Source organism: Poecilia reticulata, linkage group LG14 (assembly GCF_000633615.1).
Source record: "Poecilia reticulata strain Guanapo linkage group LG14, Guppy_female_1.0+MT, whole genome shotgun sequence".
Taxonomy (NCBI): Eukaryota; Metazoa; Chordata; class Actinopteri; order Cyprinodontiformes; family Poeciliidae; genus Poecilia; species Poecilia reticulata.
Window position 1 is genome coordinate 5,393,466 of NC_024344.1, and position 19,139 is coordinate 5,412,604.

Here is a 19,139-nt window from a genome sequence, read left to right on the forward strand (position 1 = left end):
CTCTGCTAATAGTCCAGCTTTGTAATCATCATTTGAATCACTTACATGTCTGGCATCAGAGCTTAGCTTTTTGAACTCCTCTCGCAGTTCCATCTCTGTCATGTTGGCAGCTTTTCTGCTTAGGAAGTTTGCTTGCTTGGTGAAGGAAGATTTTGCCATGGTGCGATCCAGCTTCAATTGTTTCAGTGACTTTCCAAACATTTCTTCAGCCATTATGAATTGTACAGCTGCGACGACCTGATGTCCTCCTTGAGTTAATCCCTCGAAGCCCTCCTTAATCAGGATTTCCTGGTCATCTGGTCAGTTGGTTTCCGACTGGTTTCCAATTGGTTTCCAATTGGTTTTGCAGTGGTTTTCAACTGTCAAGTTTTCCCAGGTCACAAAACCTCCACAGCTTCTGCCCAAACTTGAAAAGGCTTGCTCCCATCAAAGAGACGCCGGAACAACTCATCTCAGTGACATGTTTTTTATTTCTCTTCTCTTTTGTCTTTAGATCACATACAGGACCACCATGATTTTATATTAAGTGGTCACAGTAGACAGAGTCACCAAGCAGGTTGAAAACCTACAAACAAATGACAAAATTAATTACAAATTCCAATCTACTTTTTTAAGTTGATGAACAAACAAACAAACTTTCCTCAACACGTTCGATTAATTCTTCTGAAAGCAAGTTCAATGATTTAATATACAACTCATACCAGTGGTGTCTCCGCAGGAGCTTGAAGCTGAGTTCTTTGTTTGAAGGGTACATACTGAACACAGGTGTGCCCGGTTACTTTATAAGCTCCTGAAGGCCTGAATGAGAGAGATGGGTGCGCTTGATTTTCTGTGAGGCGTGTGCCAGTTGGGTGGAGATGGTAATGCACTCAAATACATCAATCGCTGTTTTAACTTAACAATAGCCACTGTCTGCAAATTAATTGTCTTTAGTCGTTTGAGATTTGAGTGAAAATTTGCCGATTTGAATTACCAGCCTGTTTTAGAGTGTATGTGTGTATGTATGTTTCACAAACTTGTATATGATTTGAAATAATGTGTTCAAATATGCATGAGTTAATGCCATATTTCATCTGGCATTTACTCATACCAGATGAAATATTCCTCCAGCGTCAGATTTAGCAAGTAGCTGAAATATGGTCTTTCAATCGGGTCTCATGGGATGACAGTGATAAAAAAGCCTGTTAATTATATTTGATGAACATAATTTTGAGTGACCCTAAGCACCATTTTCAAAGCAAGGCATTTGAGTGGGAGGCTTCTTTTATTCTTGCAAAATATCAGTCTTTTATGAGCCAAAACAGAAAGAAAAAATAAGTCAGAAGGCTGGAAAATGAATAATCCATCTGCAGTTTGTATTGGATGTGGTCAGAGTTTTTGTTTCATTTCAGAATGTGGTTGAGGTTTCTGAACATAAACAGACAGGAAATGAAGCCATAAAGGAAGTTCAAGAAAAAAATCAAATGCAAAAAAAAGAATTGACTTGGATAGAAGACTAACCAGTGTGTTTTCCTCCAGCAGCTCTCCCTTTGGTCTACAAATATAAACATAAATGCCTTTTAAAACCCCAAAAATTCTACATTGGAATGTTGCAGTAGGGTCATTTGGACACATGGTTGTAAAATTAGAAAGAAGAGGATCCATCTGTTTGCACTTGATGAACTGAGAAACTGGTGACTCAAGTTAGCAAATTTTCATCTCGACACTCAACGATCAAAAGGCTGAAAGCAAATCTTACAGCGTATTCAGATGTTTCTCTGTGTTTACTGGGAAAGGAATTCAACTTTCACTGCTTCAGACTGTGGGTCATTCTGAAGGTCAAGTATGCAAACAGGGAGTATCTCTGATCCCATACACAGCTTGCACTAGATATGATAGCGGTAATAGTGTCTGAATTACCTCCTCAGAGTGTCACCAGGTTCTGCAGATGCCTGGTAATGAGCCGTTTTTTGATTCAGATTTGCTGGAACAAAAGATGCATTTGAAAGTTGAAGGATATTAGCTTTAAAAGACCCATGATCTAGAGCGCGTGCAAGCAGAATTACAGTTTTTAGCTCTTTTCAAAATTACCTTGATCCCTTTTCGCTATGCGGCAGCAGAACTCATTTTAGGTTTGATAATGTTTTCAAAGCCTGAGAATCTTCTCTAAAAGAGCAACTTGAAAATAAAAAAACATGCCTCATGTTTAAGAGTCTGTTAACCTTTGTTAAATCTTTTTTCAGTTAAATTTGCAAAGCCATTTTCCGGGTCTTTCTTCACCCAGTGCTGAAGGTAAATGCCGACTCTCAAACAGATGAAGGGACGTCTAACAAGGAAAATATATTTTGACTCTGATCTCTGCTGCTCTTGCACTTCTCTTTCAGCGTCTTGAAAACCAGCGTGTCTTCAGTTTGTGAAGGCCTGCCTACAGGAGCAGAAGCGTGTGAAGCTGCTGCTGCTCTGTTGAAATAAATAAGTTGATTGAGCACCATCCCCTTAGATTAAACATCCCTGGGCTTCACGTTCTGTGACTTGAATTCCAATCCTTCCTAATCAAGTCATAAAAGAAAATCTATTCGCTTCACTAGAAAAGTTAAGCTTTTTTCGCATCATATTTTTAGTCAGTTCGGGTTGTCAGCTTTCTGATTTCCATTTTTTTTCTTGTTGCATTAAATTTCCCAGCCTGGAGCCCATCAGTACTCCTGCTTTTCATTCACAGAAAGGCCTTCTTTTGTCAGCTATTTTACTGCTGTCAAGTCCACAAAACTTGCTTGGCTACCTTTGAAAAATCTCTTCCAGGAGTTATGTAGATTTAAACTTTGGCATGTTTGGTCTCCCGCACGCCTGTATGTACAGTGAGCTCTGACGCTTAATGCTCAAACTTCTTTTTCATCTGCTCAGGCTCCTCAAACAGCCCCATCCTCTAGTGAAGTACATTCAGGCAAAACTCCTCTTGAGACTTCATGCCGCATAGCTTCCTCCGCTCCACTTTCTCAATCTGTCTTCTGTACACTTCTCATTTCTTCCCTCCATCTCTGTGTAATCTTCTTCAATGTCACTGCTTTATACATACTCGGCTTAAGTTAATATTCTAATATTCTTCCTGCAGGAATATCCTTAAAAAAAGGAGAATCATTTTTTTTCAGACTTTCCTGAACCTCGTCCACAAGATAAAATAAGAAATGCTGATGAGTTACCCTGCTCAATAATTTTAATTTCAGCAAGTTGTGTTTTGATTTTAAGATGACAGCATAAGTAGCTTGTAAAGGCTAGCACTAGCCACACCTTGACCAAAAAATTAGTAAAAAAAAATTCAACATAAACAGACTAAGAAACTTAATTTATCTTTACGTTATACCTCCATCACACTAATCCATTTATAGACATTTTTCCTTATTTATTTTTTTAATTTGTCACTTAATGTTTTATTATTATTATTATCATTATTATTGGTAGTAGTAGTAGTAGTAGTAGTATTTCTCTCAGTTAAGTCAGAGGCAAATGGTCTGTCTGAGACTCCCTGATGTTTCTAATTAAACTTTTGCATATCTCCAACACAAAGTAGCCCTTGAGATTACTCTAATTGTAACAATCCATGCTTGCAGGGTTGACCAATATCTATTGAATTGCAAACATCCCAGAGGTGCCCATTCTGACTGTCTGATCAGGCCTGGTGTTAGATCTTTCATGCATGAATAATTCACGAGATCTAGATGTGGCCAAATGTCACAGCATTTGGGCCATTTCCTCTGAGTGTGTGCGAGTGTGTTCATACTTTCTCATGCTGTATTTCCACTGCACGGCTGAAAAATAAAAACACAAAAAGTGAGCCTAAGGCAGAAATACTGGGAAGGCTCCTAATCAGTGCATATGTTCACTACACCTATAATAAATGTAAAAACTTTCCCTCCCTTGCAGATTTGCAGCTCAAATGGCAGATTCATCTTAAAAAGCAGGAGATAAAAGTAGACTGAATTCCAACCATGTTAAGCATGCCATCTTCTGAGCCAGATCAACTGAAAACAGACCTCAGGCTCAACCTCATGAATCCCAAACGACTCCTGCCACCCCAAATACCACAGATAACCCACGCAGGGGTCAGAGATATGCAGGGATGATCAAAGTATAAAGAAAAATGACGCTTCAGTCGGCATCACACGCCTTAATGCATTTTCTTTTGTTAAATAACAATGACTTTCTCTCCAGTTTGGATTGCCAAAAAAGAACCAACAGGGCTCCTGGTTCAGAAGAACAGATGATTTTGGATGGGATCTGCAGACAATAGTCTTGGCAGTTTATCCGTTGCTTTTTTTCCCCCTTTTTTAACATGTGAATGGCACAATCTCCCTGTAGCACACCTGAATGCACTCAGAGCCGCGGCAGGGGTCGAGCCCCTCTGTAAGCGGGGCTGTTATCTGATTCTCTCAGATATTCAGGGCATTAAAGTGCAGAGATTTCAAAAGGCGCAAATTGGGACGAAAGGAGCTGCTATATGCTTATGATAATCGGCAGCAAGGTAAAATGAGCCGAGACCCACGCAGACTGTCAGGTACTGGGATCTGTCTGAATAGCAAGCATTGGACTTTTGTTTTTTTTTTGGGTCAGTGACCAGTGTTGGTAATGAGCTGTATTGCTTTGATGTGTGTGTGTGTGTGTGCGTGCGTGTGTGTGTGTGTGTGTGTGTGTGGGTGTGTGTGTGTGTGTGTGTGCGTGTGCGCGCGTGTGGGTGTGTGTGTGTTTTGTATCATCCTCCTGTTGAAGCATACTTTTACACATTCTTCTCATGTGTAAGAATGTGATAATTACTCCTTATGCTTTGGAGTGTGACCACAACTTTAAGTTTGAGCAGCCCATTTACTTTCTGTTTATTATGGTGAGTCATGCAACGTTTTAAACACAAACAAAGCCTTGTTTTGTTCTCATTACTCTTAAAGGACACTTCCATTTCTTCCTCTCCCTCTGGGGATGCAATCGCTCCCCTCATCACCACTTTTTTCTCTCTTCCACTGCCCCATTAAACGCGTCTTCTTTTCCCCAAGTTGGTGGAAAGATGCATATATTAATATTTTCCCCCTCACTTACATTAACCTTGTTTACTGGATCCAGCAACTCGGGGAACCATATTAGGGTTCATCTTCCCTGGTTTTCTCCCTCATCTCATCCGACACCACAACTACAGCTACTCTTGTTTGGAAACCCCAGCGACCCCCTTTTGCATAATAAATTAGCCTCTTTCTTTGCTCATATTTCCTCTCACTAAACAGTTTGTAAACTTCACATTTAATACCTGGAATATTTCATGACACATGATAAAAAAAAGAGAAAAGTTACAGACCTTAATACGTGCAGTTTAGCTTCTCTTTGCTCACTTTGTGCAGAAATCCATCCTGTCTTCAGGCTTGCAGCAGAGTAAACTAGATCAGCCTCCCCACAGATTTCCCCTGTTTCTTCCCGTTTCCCTCTCTGTCATTCAGTGCAGACAGGCTCTACAGCTGGAGTGGACACTGACGAATGTGGGTCGTCTCTATGAATGGACACACACAAACAAATGGCCCTGTCTACCAGGGGCTGTAGTGAAGCTGATTTTCTCCTGGAGAAGTGCTGGAGAGAGAAGAAGAGGCGGTTTAGTGCTCATTCTACTCCCATCCCCTCTCCCTGTGACTCTCTTGTCTCCACCCTCCCCGCTCTCCTCTGCTTGCTCATCACCTTCAATAACGATCGCACCAACAGTGAAATGTTCCTCTGTGTTGTGTTTGTGCTCGTTTTCCCAAAGCAAAGACGGTGCCTTGCACGAGTATTCACTCCCCTTGACCTTTTTCCTATTTGTTGATGTCACAGCTACAAACTTCTATACACTTTGTCAAGTTCTGCGGCTAAGATGGACGATTTACTATCCAAATATGATATGAACGTTAAGTTGAAGGAAAGTGACACAGAATTTTCTACATTTTTGACCAAAAAAATCAGAGATGTGTATCACGCATTCTCTGTTTTTACAGTATTTTGGTGTTTGTGTCTACCAGATTTACAGATCTGTAAACTGTAGTTTTTTTTCCCGTTCATCTTTGCAAAATAGCTAAAGCTTAGTCTGGTTGGATGCAGAGCTTTAGTGAACATCCATTTTCAAAATTTGCCACAGATTTTCAGTAGAATTTAGATCTGGGCTCTTGGTGAACCATTCTAACTCATGAATGTACATTGATTGAAACCAAGTCATCAAAAATGTGTATTCTCCTTAAAGAATGACCCTAGTTTTTAGTCTTCTGAAGCCTTTAATAGGTTTTCATCCGGGTTTGACCTCTATTAACTCCGTTCATCTCCCCACAAACTCTGAGCAGCTTCTCTATTGTTTTGTAAAAACACTTTGTTTCACAGTAAGAATGCTATGTTCAATTGAAGTGCTATATTTTAGACTCGTCTGACCAGATCACCTTCTTTCATACGCTGCCCCCTCATGATTCAGGGCAAACTGTTGAACGTATACCTTACGGCTTTCTTTCAGTGATAGTCTTCTTTCCCCCACTCTGCTGCAGAGATCAGCTTTATGGTTTGCAAAACTAACAGCAGTCCTGAAAAAGGATTCTCCCATCTGAACTTTGGGCATTTCATGTTTGTGTGAAGCTGTCAGAAAATTGCATCCATAAACAGGACCAAATGGTGAGTAATACTCAGCTGCAGACAAAGCTCCTCAAATGAGACTCCGAACGAGCAGGGGTCTCAAGAAGAAGAAACCGCATCCAACAATTCTCAGTTTCAGTTTTCTTCTCATCTCACATCTTGAAGTTCTGGTATTTATTTACTTTTTTCGTCTTTTCGATCATATCCAACACTGTGTCAATTCACCACATGAATTCTTTAAAAAGATCTCTTTATGTGAGATAACAGTGAAAACTCTGCAAGACATTTCACCTGAATCTTTGACACCTTTTGTTGCTGCCTTTTCCACAGCTGTCCAAACAAAGATCATTCTATTATTAACCATGTCACTTTGTGGGCAGAAAACCCAGAATGGCATCCCGTTCCTTCTCTGCTATGCTGTCAAGGTGTTCAGATTTATCGGGACAAGTTTTGAAAAGTACATCTGGGGTTTGACAGACAATATTCAAGCAAGTCTCTATGTGCTGCTTCCCAGAAGCCAGCTCTCATCTTTCCCCAACCTGGACAGCTGCACCTGTATGATACTCCACAGACCCGATTGATGGCCCTGTGATTCATTGTTACTTGATTACATCTGTTGGGAGCCTTGTTTCAATTTTCCTTCTGACATTGATTTACACGTTCAGCGATTCATGTTTGACAGTGTTGCTTTGGAGATGTGTCTAGGTTTCTACTTGCTCACTTCCTGTAGTTGTCACCTGTCTGTGTGTTTACATTTCTCTGGCACTACTGCTGCCAATCAAGCAGAGTCCGTATTGCTGTCTTAAACCCAGTGGGTCAGTGCTGACATGAAGTGTTTTGACTCTTTGTTTGACCACTGCGGTACTTTGTGTTGATGGTCAGTGTCAGCATCTACCATGTTTGTTCTCTAGCTACGTTGATGTGTGGCACAACATGTACTCAGTCATTCTAGAGGGTTATATTAGAATAAAAGCGTTATAAATAGTCCAATACAAATAATTCACATTATGGTCTTTAAAATATTCCACAAACCACCACATTTAGTCAGTTAGGCTTATTTATATAATTCCAATTCACAACAAATGTCATCTCAAGGTGCCTCACATGAAAATTTGGTCCAGATTGTTTCCAATTATTCATAAATACACAATAAATCTAATTTACACAAGTATAACCCATCTTAAGTTTAATGCATAACACTCTCATTCTGTTTACAGTGCCAATAGGTCCAAAATCATACTGTATACATAAGGAAGCCCAGGCAATTGTATTGAGTCATTGCCTTTTCAGCAACACCTCACACTGAGCGAGCAGGGGGAAGGAATGACTCCCTTTGCATCATTAAGAAAGCTGCAGGCCAGCATGATGGAACAGTTTTCAGAAGCTCCTGGGTGTGTTTGCCAGCTGACGTCTTTCTGCAAGCAGATTACAGTTTCTTGTGGTTAGGCCTGTCACAATAACAAATTTTGCTGAGCGATTAATTGTCTAAAAAATTATTGCGATAAACGATAATATTGTTTAAAGACCTTTTAACACTGATAATGCATGCGATTTCCTGCCATAGATAGATGCACTTTATTTTCAAAAGAACACATAACACTGGAACTGATAAACCAAATAAACAAAACCAAAACCTAAAATAAAATGGATTCCCAGTCTCCATTAACAAAAAACGTACTTGAATAAAATCTAAACAACATAAAGCCAAAGTGGAAATAAATACGGCACCAAAAGAGTGCAGATTATGAAATCTGTACTATATTGCCCTTCAGTAATCACTAGATTTAGATAGAGAAGATGGGCAAATCCGACTACCTAATGCAGTAGTTCACACTACACGGTTTTTTGCCCCTATTTTCCCCTTGTGACAATCTTAGATAGTTGGCCGTTCTAAGATTGTCGCTGGTGGTTTCGTAACCGATCATCCTGCAGTGTGTGGTGTGTTACGGTAGAACGTCTTGGCCGCGCCGATCTAAATCAGGGGTTTTCCCCGACTGGGAGTTTAACGCAGACTGTTGAATGTGACAGTTAGCCAATCAGAAAGTGCGGACTCTCCTCCGCGCTTTCTAAGGGAAAATTACGGAGGGGAATCCCAACAGCTGACACGGCGCGACCCGAAATCCAGCGGACATTGGAGATGATATGTGGAAACAACATTAATATTTATTCAACATTTCGTGCAAATAATATAGAAATGAAAAGGGGAGGAGTTGGAGCCAAATTGCTTCGCAGTTGATAAATCCGGTATGTTTTCAGCTGTTCTTCGTGAACGTGACATAAATAGGTTATAATGATTTTCATTCAGTCAGGACTTTACGCTGACTCTAGCCACATGCATCACAGGTAGATTCTACTAAAGCATTGATTAATGCCTGATTTTAAAATGAGTTAACTGGACTCCATTGTTTTGTGTCCATGTGGCTGGACACTACACGGCACGATCGAACAGTTATACCCAGGGGTGAAAGTAGTTTTCAATTTTTGGGGGTACTATGACAAAAAATAAATAAAAATAATAAATAAATATATAATTTATTTATATCTCCACTATTGTGCACAGAAAGGTAGCATGCATTTTACTTGCGCGCGCACACACACACACACACACACACACACACACACACACGCACACACACACACGCACATGCATACACCTACTAAGACATGCTACTCTGTGTTACTGACATCATGGAGATTCCTACACACGTCTACATCTTGAAATAGCACCTGACCCAAACTGCAAGAGTTTGGGTCAGTTTGGGTTTCTTGTTCTTGAAATCTGCCTTTGAAATACAATCATGAAGCCTTTTTATCCCCAAGGCTCCTAAATGACACAAGCCAAAAACATTTGGGTTCTGGACCTCAATAAAATTATGTATAAGTGCAGGTCTGGATCGCTCTTCTGCTTTTGTTTCTTATATTTGGTAAAATAGTCACAGCATTAAATTGAATGCGAAAATTAATAAAAGTAAATATAATAAGTCACAGACTGTGCAATGATTAATACATGAATAATCCTAATGGATTACTAGCAATTAAAAATAATAGTGGATCAAAGGCTTCAGAACATTTATACCACAGCAGGTATGGAAAACCACAAAGGAAAAAATTAAATCATATACAAATCTATTAATCTCTTCATGTTAAATAAATAAAACGTATAATGTTTTATTAAGTATTTATGTCAGCTTGAGTCACGGAGATCTGATCTAATCATTTCCATAGCAACAATCAGAAGCAATGTGTTGGCCAGAAGTCCAGTGAGCTCACTGATGAGGTCATAGATTACATCATGTACATCACAGTAGATCAAATAAGTTCTAATGCTTGAATACTGGAATCTCTAAGCATCAGTGAGGATCCAGACAAGAGTTTGAGATTTGTTTATAGCAACAATGTTCAGTTTTGCGACGGCGCTTGTTCCCCTGATATTCCCGGTTGGTTGGGGCATCGGATATGCCGTGACGACTGGGATGAACAAAGTGTGCGATCATTTCTTGCCAGGGAAGGATTCCAATGAAGGATACAATCAGGTTGAAGAGGATGATCCGTTTTGGAAAGGATTTCCATCCACTTCCAAAGAACAAACCGACCCGGCTGGGGAGGTTTGTTCTGAGATGATGGTACAGCGTGAGGGTGAGACTGCAGTCGCAGAAAAATCTAACGTGGCTGGGGAAGATTTGTCTGCAGCTGATCTCGCAGCCGTAGCTGTGGCTGAAGTGACAGCCAAAGCTTTGGTTTCGCTGGTCCCATCCTTGCAGGAGAGTCCTCTGAAGGCCACTTTCACAGGATCCTTTGAATTACAACGTTCCCCGGACGGGGAACGTTGTAATTCAGATGAAAACAGTGTTGAACATTTGTCTGAAAAACCATCTCTGAATGTAAAGATTTCCGTTGATGTCGAGGTTTCCTGTTCTCCTGGAGTTAACTCAGAAGATAGCATTGGCTCGGATCTGCTAGATGTAGGGAGGACATCTGCAGGACCAGGACAAGCGGAGGAGAACTTCTTCAAGTTCTCAGATGAGCTCCAGAACAGCTGGGTGAACGCTGCGTTCCAGAGCATCCTAAACCTGAGCGTCACCAAGCGGTGTCTCGCTAAGGAAAGGGTTTTTCTGGAGGCATTGTCCATCCCCTGCTGTGGGAGTCTCATCCTCTCCGCTGTCCGTCAGCCCGGCCAGCATTTTAGTCAACAAGACCTTTCCCCAGTTCTGATGGAGCTGAGGGAGAAGAAGCTCCCGTCGGACGTGGGAAAGGACTATGACATCAAAAGTTTGCTGGAGTCTGTGCTGGTCTGGCTGGATTCATTTGGCGGCGACACAGATAGAGAGTTGTACGACAACGACTCGTGCTCTAACTGTGGAGCCACTTCCCTCAGGCTCCTGAACGACGGCGCCATGATTGCCCTTCCACCAGTGTTATTTTCAACCAGTATATCTATACTGCTTGAATACTGGTTGGATTTGGCGTGCAAACGCCGTTGTTCAGGCTGCGGGTCACCCTGGCAGAAAACTCATTGCCTGACCGATAACAAGGTCCTGGTATTTTTTCTGCACAGGTTGACCAGGAAGCACCAAACCAAAGCCACTCAGACCATCGATGTGCCTGCAGAATGTGGGACGGAGACGTACCACCTGTCCTCCGTCATCTGTGTGGATCCAAAGCTGACAGACGTCTACTGTTATTTAATGAAGGGAGAACGAACCGTGAAGGCAGACAATGAGCATGTCTTCACTGCAGACAGCGACTGCAGTGAAGACATGTCCAACAAAGGTTTCATTTACATTTACGAGAAGAATTGATCAGACACCAGCGGACAAAAGGTAAAAAGATTTGAAAGGTTTCCTGTTTGCAGGTTTCTCTCCGGGCACTCCGGCTTCCAGCCACAGTCTGAAATCTCCACTGAAATGATCCAGTAGGCAGAGGTGGACCCTGGAGGCGGGTCCAGCGGATGGCGCCGGTGCAGGGGGCAAAGAGCACTGGGGTTAGCACTGGGAAGCAGAGCCTCAGACAAAACACAGGGAGGCGGAGGAGCAGCGGGAGACACTCTCTTTGTAGGTAGGTAGGTAGGTAGGTAGGTAGGTAGGTAGGTAGGTAGGTAGGTAGGTAGGTAGGTAGGTAGGTAGGTAGGTAGGTAGGTTGGTTGGTTGGTTGGTTGGTTGGTTGGTTGGTTGGTTGGTTGGTTGGTTGGTAGGTAGGTAGGTAGGTTGGCTTATATATAAGCTGGGTATCTCTTGAATGCTACAAAATAAAGCTGTATTTCCTCCTTCAGCCCACTGGCTGCAATGTTAACACCTTGAGATGCCATGAGACCTAAATCCTGAACATCATGGCATGGAGTGCATCCCTGCTGCAACACTGCTTACTTTTTTCCCATATGAAATGGGAAAAAAGTAATTTAATAACTGATCAAGTCATGTTTTAGATTGTTCTTGAAAAACTAATCAGTCACGGCTAATTAGTGGGTGAACTCACGACAGTGAACCCACTGATTTTTTACAGCAGACAGCCACTCCCCTCTCTAAATCTTTTAGGGGTACGCAGTACCCCGCCGTACCTCCTTACTTTCACCCCTGGTTATACCTAGGATTTCTGTCGGCTAATGTGTCTCTCAGGTTTTGAAAATGGGCCGACAATCAGCCCACAACTCGTGTAATGTGCGCTGGACATTACACTAAGGAAATGAGGAAGGGAGGGTCAGTGGAGAGCACCGGAACTGAGCCTTTTTTCATTCAGTGTCATCAACAGAAAGAAAAAAAAAGCCAGGAAGAGACGATAAAGCCGATAATTAAAATGAGGTCGATAGGTTTAATTTATCGTGCGATTAATTGATTTATCGTTTATCGCGACAGGCCTACTTGTGGTGCATATGGTACTTCCTCCCACTTTTCAAAATCATGCTCGCCATGTTAATTGACCCCAATAATTTGCCCTTCAGTGTCATTTTGTGCATGCATGTTCTTCATTGCTACTGCCTTGTATTGCTAATAGCAGTTAGCAACTAGCTCTGAAAGCATTCCCAGATCAGAGCTCCTAACTTTGAGATGTATTAAAAACAGACCATGCTTTTTCTTTGCTAGTAATTTTATGTTTGCTGCTGTAAAAGTGTGAAATTGTTTTATTTAAATACTTGAAAACAATTCAACATTATTCAAGCAGATAATGTTGTTCATTAAAACAATTGGGCTTGGAGGACTGTATTTGGAATTCAGTATTTGGTATCGTTTTTCATACCTCCAGTAGAAACAATACAATCTGCAAGGAAGAAAAGAAAAGACTTATACCAAAGTAGAATAAACTAATAAAAGTCCCTTTCACAAAACACTTGAAGGCAGAATCAGGGTGCTTTGTGCCGCGATCCACACAGAAGTCAACCCACCTGTATTACTTCCTTGACTATGCAAAGTAGTCATAGTCCCACTTAAGCAGAATTAGAAAAAAGAGAAAACAGGTTTAATTGGTCGAAGTAGAAATGATACAATGATTTGTGCAACAAGCCACGTCCAGAATTTAACATCGTGACTCAGAAACGAGTCTGACGAAAAGTCTAAGGTGAAAAGGATTTCATCTGCAACATTTGCTCAGCTAAGAACAGGATTGCTACAGTTTGACCTCCGTTCATTTAGAAAAGAACGGAGGGAGACTTATGCAGATTTTTGTAGCACTGACGTCAATGTGACACCACACCTTCTGTTGTCCCACCCTGCTGGCACCATCGTCTTCATTTAAATGGGGAGAGGAGGCTCAGAGGAGGCTCTATGACAGAATTTATTTGTGGAAGAGGCTATTGTCATTGTCACTTCGAGGCTACATTAAATATTCATTTAATCACACTGCTGATTTGTGCAATTACGCTTATGAAGATTTTAAATTGCCAATCTAGGTAAAAATAAAAAGTGGTTATTGTTTGAGTTCAACTGCAATTACTCTGGGGAGATTTCCAAAACACCCAGTTTAAGATAAGCAATAAACAATTATATATATTTTTTAAGGATAAACCATTGGTCCACAAGGTTATAACAACATGGAGTTTAAAAAACAAAAGAAAAACAAAAAAACAATCAATTACGCTACAGTAAAGACGTGAAACGTGAATTTTTGGCTCCTGTTTCAACTCATGTAGAGTGGCCTCATTAGAAAAGTGATACAAATGTTATCTGACAATAGAAAACTAGAAGTATTTACTCATTCTAAAAGATAAATTATACCACCCTATCCATTTTTGAATTCTTAAATGTGTTTATCAAATGTTCAATTTTTGAGCTTCATTTTGAGCCATTATCGACGAATAGATTCAGAGTGAACTGATTTAAAATAAATATCATGCATGGCTCTGAATCTCTTGTTAGCACATTAATGGGATTCATGAGAGTGTTAACTTCGTGGCAGATGACACCTGGCCCTGCTCTGTGAAGCTGTGAAGGGGAAAAGGCACCTCCCCTCCCACAGAAACCCGGCTTCTCTGCCATCTGCCTGCTGACATGAGCACCAGAAGGGAGTGGTCGGTTGATTACTTCTTCTCCAGCCATTCGCTTGCTTCACATTTGGTAACCTTATGTACAAAATCACACATATTGGAAGGGTTCTTGAATTTAGCACATGTTCGTGTGGGAATGTTTTCCTAATCGTAGCTCATCAAGAGGAAAGGAAAATGATGAATATTTCAGTAAGATGCTACAGGCAGTATTAATGGTTATGTGCTTTGGGAGGAATCAAGCGCAGAGGAAAGGGAGCAACTTATTTAATTAAAAAAAAAAAGATTTACCTCATTTCCACTCTGCTTAGGGAAGCTACACCTACTTCCAAACCCATGACGGGCAAGTGTTATTCACATTCTCACATACATGCTAAAAATATTCGCCGAAGCTAATTAAGCCGGTGCAAATTCATCATCATGTCTGCACAAGCTTTAAAGATTTCGTGTTGCTTGTGTTTGTGTGAACACGAGAGAGGACTGAAGGATGAAGATAACAGTTCTGGCCTCAGTTTGCTCTTGTCACTAATCCCGGAGGGTGCCGAAGTGGCCACCAATTCCATGTCATTCACCAATATCCAAACCAGCTCTGCTTCCACGCCATTCCTGCTCTGCCCTTGTGAGGACACTGGTTTCTGCACTGCATGCTAATGAGACACACTCCAGAGGAGGGAAAGGGGATTGATTTGACATTCTGCTAAGCCCATGTGGAACACAAGTTTAAACTTTGAAATAAAAAGACAGGGAAATGTCACAATATAGCCCATGCAGCACATGCACAATTATTATGCAGATTGTTAATTCCATTCTTGCACAAATATGGGGTTTTGTTGTCTGGAAAAGGAAAACGTTTTGTGTGTCACAAATAGGACAAAGGGACAGTTTGAGTTGTTGTGTTTGAGATTATTTGCAGAAACTTAACATGTCAAGAATAACTGTTCTGCAATTTTATGGCCAAAGCACTTTAACTATTAATATGCAATATACAGTTATTCACATGCAGTTTGTAATTTGAGTAACTACTCCGTTGTTATACATTTATTTCATAAAACTCATTGTACTATCTGAGGCTGAGTTAGAAATAAAAACAAGATCGTCTTCCCAGCTGGTAATTAAGCACATAATTTCTTTACTGGTGCAAATTTTAATTGCATCATCGGGTATTTAGGGTATTTATTTTTCTACATAATCTGACTTCAGTTTGGTCAAAACCAAACAGAAGACGGGTATAAAAAATGAAATGCAATTCTCTTTGCAGGAAAAGTTAAATATGTACAGATGTAATGGTGAATTTCTCTTTTGGTTTTTAGTAGATGAATCATAATGAAAATAAAAGCACACCATTGGTTTTGCTTTTTGCAGTAATTGCATGCTATTACTAAGAAATGTGTTAGACTTGAGGAGTAATCTGTTTTGCAACAATTATTGCTGTTTTTTTACATGGGCACTATGGCTCACTACCCAGGATGTTGCTCTGTTACAGGATGGCTTGATTTCTAAATAAATATAATCTCCAGTCAATAGGAGGTGGAAGCTCTCAGACTGTTGCATTGTAACCACAGTAAGAAAAAAATGTTGGTCGCTGTTCGAGGTTAATGACACTGAAAATTGTATCTGAAGGTATCTCAGGTTTAGTTGCACTTTTAGAGATTCACAGAGGGCGTGTGAACGGCTCAAGAGGTGTGACTTTTATACTTAACCATTCATTGCACTCCAGTATTCTCAGAAATACTGATGGAGGGATCAGATAAATTTCCAATACAGCCAAACCTGCTCTGCAAGAACGCTTTAGAAATGTTCCTGTTTGAGTGAAAAACGGTGTGCACGATCCAAGAGCAACCAGACACTGCAACACTGAGCAAGGCCAACGCACCGGGGCAGGGATACGATTGGCACACGTACCAGTTCACTGCACCACTATAACCTTAATTCATAGACTCGTCATTCTAAAAAGGAATCTAGACTACACCCTAAAATAGTTTGGTACAACAAAAACACAGTTTGAGATTAATGAAGTATTTATTCTGTTTGTGAAAACAGGACCACCACATATTAAGACAAGCATGGCAAAAGATATAAATGTGGACCTAATTACTTAAAATTGATCGCAGATTCTTGAGATCACAGTTATAAGTTGGTGATCATTTAATCTATATTTAAAAATGGAAGGAAGTGCTGCCATCCTTGCATCTTTTCAACCAGCTCCTTTCCTTATCCCTGATCAATTTTTCTCTTTTTTAATCACACAATTTTAATTTGAGGATTTTTTAAAAATGTAGCAATATCTTAAACTTGATTGGCTATAATGATTTAAACCAATCAAAACTCAAGGTCAGTCTAGAAGCTGGAAACTTTAAAGAAACTGATTGTCTCAGCATACCTACCAAGTAATTGAGAACTCAGAGTTTTAAGTTTTTGCTGCATCACCAGATGTATTTCATATCTCTCAGCAGTCCTGGTCAACTAGGAGAAACGGCTGAAAAAGAAAATCTAAAGAAGTTGATGAGGAGACCGGTTTCACTTTTTCTTTTTTGGAGGAGATTGTTTGCATTTTCGTGATCTATGCAACAATAATAAGAAATTATGTTAATGTAGAGGGTCGCTTTGTATACTTGTCCACTACTGTTGTCTGTGGATGAAATCACAGTGACAATGGAGCTATTTTTTTTATTAGTATTCCTGCATATTTCCTGCGTTTAACTATTTCTGTTCCTATTATACTTTCAGTGTAAGCTGAGGGGGATGAGGACTGAGGCAAATGAGAAATTGTGCTTAAAAAAACACAAGATTTTTCAGAGTTGTGCACTTCTCCTGTGTTTGATTTCCCTGCAGGAAGTTGGAATTACATCACACTCGAAATGAGTGAGTTCTCGAGGAGAGTTTGATTTGTCTTAGAAGTTGGAGCTTAGATCTGCAAATTACACCACACTAAGAATCGCCAGTGTCCTCATTGCAAAAACCATCAGAATTTGTCCAACAAGTACAAAGAGATCACAGAATGACAAGTCTGAAAACCAGTGAAGTCTGCTGACTCTTTTTATGGTAACATCCACCAGCACCACAAGACCATGACAAAATATTTATCTTAATTTCATACATTTAAGCACAAAAGGAACATCTGTTCACAAATACCTGTTTTATAATGCAATGTGTGCCACCGATTTAATTAGAAACAGAAGTGCTACTCAGTAGCTTATTCCTGCTGCTTTTACAACAACTATGTGCAGCACTGGCAGCAGCTACACTTGGAATTAAACTCAGTGGTGTTCAGAGACCTCAGGGTTTTCAAATCATAATTCAGACTTCAGGGGGGAATATTGTTATACTTCCAGCTGTTAACCATGACTTAAAGCCGTTAACAATCACAAACATAAAGCTCCAGATATTTTTCTTTTTAATTCTTTATGTTAACAATGTTATTAAATGTGTGGCATTGATATTAAAGTACTTCTTAAAAATGATATTTGACCTTCAAACTCAGAGACTGAGGCGCAGATTAAAAAAAATATTGCATCATAGCATAGGAGAAAACACAAACCACTATTGCTAATTACACGTGGTCTGTTAGTTTCCGATCAAGTCTTCAACCTTTGCTTTGTTGGCAGGTGTCAATGACACTGATAACAACTACATCAGAATTCAAGCAAAAAATATTTTAGGTTGAAGATTTTCACAAAACAATCGCAGCTTATTCTTTGTTGATGCTCTTTCCTCTTATTAACTTCTTAAGAAGTTCAGAGATTGAGTCAGCAACTGTCCCTAAATCTAGCTAATTGGATCTTTGTACAACTTTAATTTCAAATGTAATCAATAGATGATTTTTTTATTTATTTATTGCCTATTTGGACAATATTTTATTCAGTTTTTGAGTTGGTTCGTCTTACTTGAGATGAAAACTGGCCTTTCATCTCAGGTTAATATCTTTATGTCACGCAAAGACATCCTATTTGTTCAAGTTGGAAAATTGGCATAGAAATAATGATCATCATACTCTTTCTGCCAAGTAATTGAGCACTGTGCTCAAAACTGTGTGAGTTTTAACTCCAGCAGACATGATTTATTTCCTAGCAGCCAATTTGTCAAGACTCCAACATGAGACAAATAAGTCTGCAGTGGAAAAATGAAGCTGAAAGTTTGCATCACTCATGTCAAAGCAGGTAAAATATGTATTGTGCTTGTCTCCAAGATTTGCAGAACTATTTGAGAATCCCAATTTTGCTTTCAAAAGGATTCAGAGGATGAAACATGGCCCAATAAATTTATATCACACCACTGCTTTTCGTCTCACAGCGGTGGCATGCCAATCAGAGCGATCTCCACAGAGTGGAGGGCATGGAGCGGAGCAAGCATACCGAGGCGTTACCGTGACACCCCCCCAACCCTATCCTCCCACACACATACAGGACAGCCGCCTGATAAGAACGCACCTCTCCAGAATAACAATGAGACGCAGCAATGTGATACTGGCACCATCTCCAATGAACATCGAGGAACGAAGAAAAAGACAAAAACAAAGAGGCCTTTTAGTGCGAGACATCCAACAGATGGCTGGAACCTTTCGAAAACACCGTTCTATGTTACCTCTGATGGCCTTGGCAGTTTGGTGCAATTCCTCTGAAGGGGACACTCTAAATTCATGAAACAGGAGAAGAAAGGAAAAATGTCCTCAAAGTCAGATTCAGTTGAATACATGAATAATTTAGAGCACTGAAAGATTTGCGGCCCTCAAATCACAAAAAACAGGGATTCATTATTCATCTGTTTCAAACTGGGAGATATTTTATGCACAACTTACACCATGCTGATGTTCTGAGTACAAAACAAAGCCTCTTGTCCTTCTGGAAAATTTCAACGTGATTTTGTCATTTTTTTCTAGTTTGCAAATATCTAATTGTTCTCTGTCTCACTATGTTTATCTCTCATTGGACATCTGACAGGTCAAGCTTTAAGACCCTGCACCATAATTTATATTGCTTTTCTCCAGTGATGTTTAGTATTTTAGGAATGTTCACTGAGAGGGAAGCAGACTCTTGGAGACCTGACAAACTGGCACCCCACTCAGATTTATTAG

At 40.2% G+C, this 19,139-nt stretch overlaps 2 protein-coding genes and 1 long non-coding RNA gene across 4 annotated transcripts in view; 2 read left to right on the top strand and 1 right to left on the bottom strand.

Moving 5' to 3' along the window:
- sertm1 (serine rich and transmembrane domain containing 1) overlaps nucleotides 1-5,638 on the bottom strand; it is a 19,807-nt gene extending 14,169 nt beyond the window's left edge. Inside the window, exon 1 of the mRNA XM_008427309.2 lies at nucleotides 5,315-5,638. The gene's annotated coding sequence lies outside the window, so the exon portion shown is untranslated. The remainder of the gene's footprint in view (nucleotides 1-5,314) is intronic.
- A 4,354-nt stretch (nucleotides 5,639-9,992) lies between these two features.
- Nucleotides 9,993-11,628, top strand: LOC103475685 (uncharacterized). Its single transcript, XM_008427491.1, has 2 exons — nucleotides 9,993-10,396; nucleotides 10,442-11,628. Exons 1-2 carry the CDS (start codon nucleotides 9,993-9,995, stop codon nucleotides 11,394-11,396), a joined length of 1,359 nt encoding a protein of 452 aa, XP_008425713.1. The 3' UTR covers nucleotides 11,397-11,628.
- Nucleotides 11,629-16,889: 5,261 nt separating this feature from the next.
- On the top strand, nucleotides 16,890-18,914 carry LOC103475565 (uncharacterized). Of its 2 annotated transcripts, XR_535343.1 has the most exons (3): nucleotides 16,890-17,110; nucleotides 18,137-18,225; nucleotides 18,359-18,914. It is a non-coding gene; the product is annotated as an uncharacterized LOC103475565 (long non-coding RNA). The 2 variants fall into 2 exon arrangements; XR_535342.1 differs by having other exon boundaries at nucleotides 16,890-18,225.
- Nucleotides 18,915-19,139: the final 225 nt, after the last annotated feature.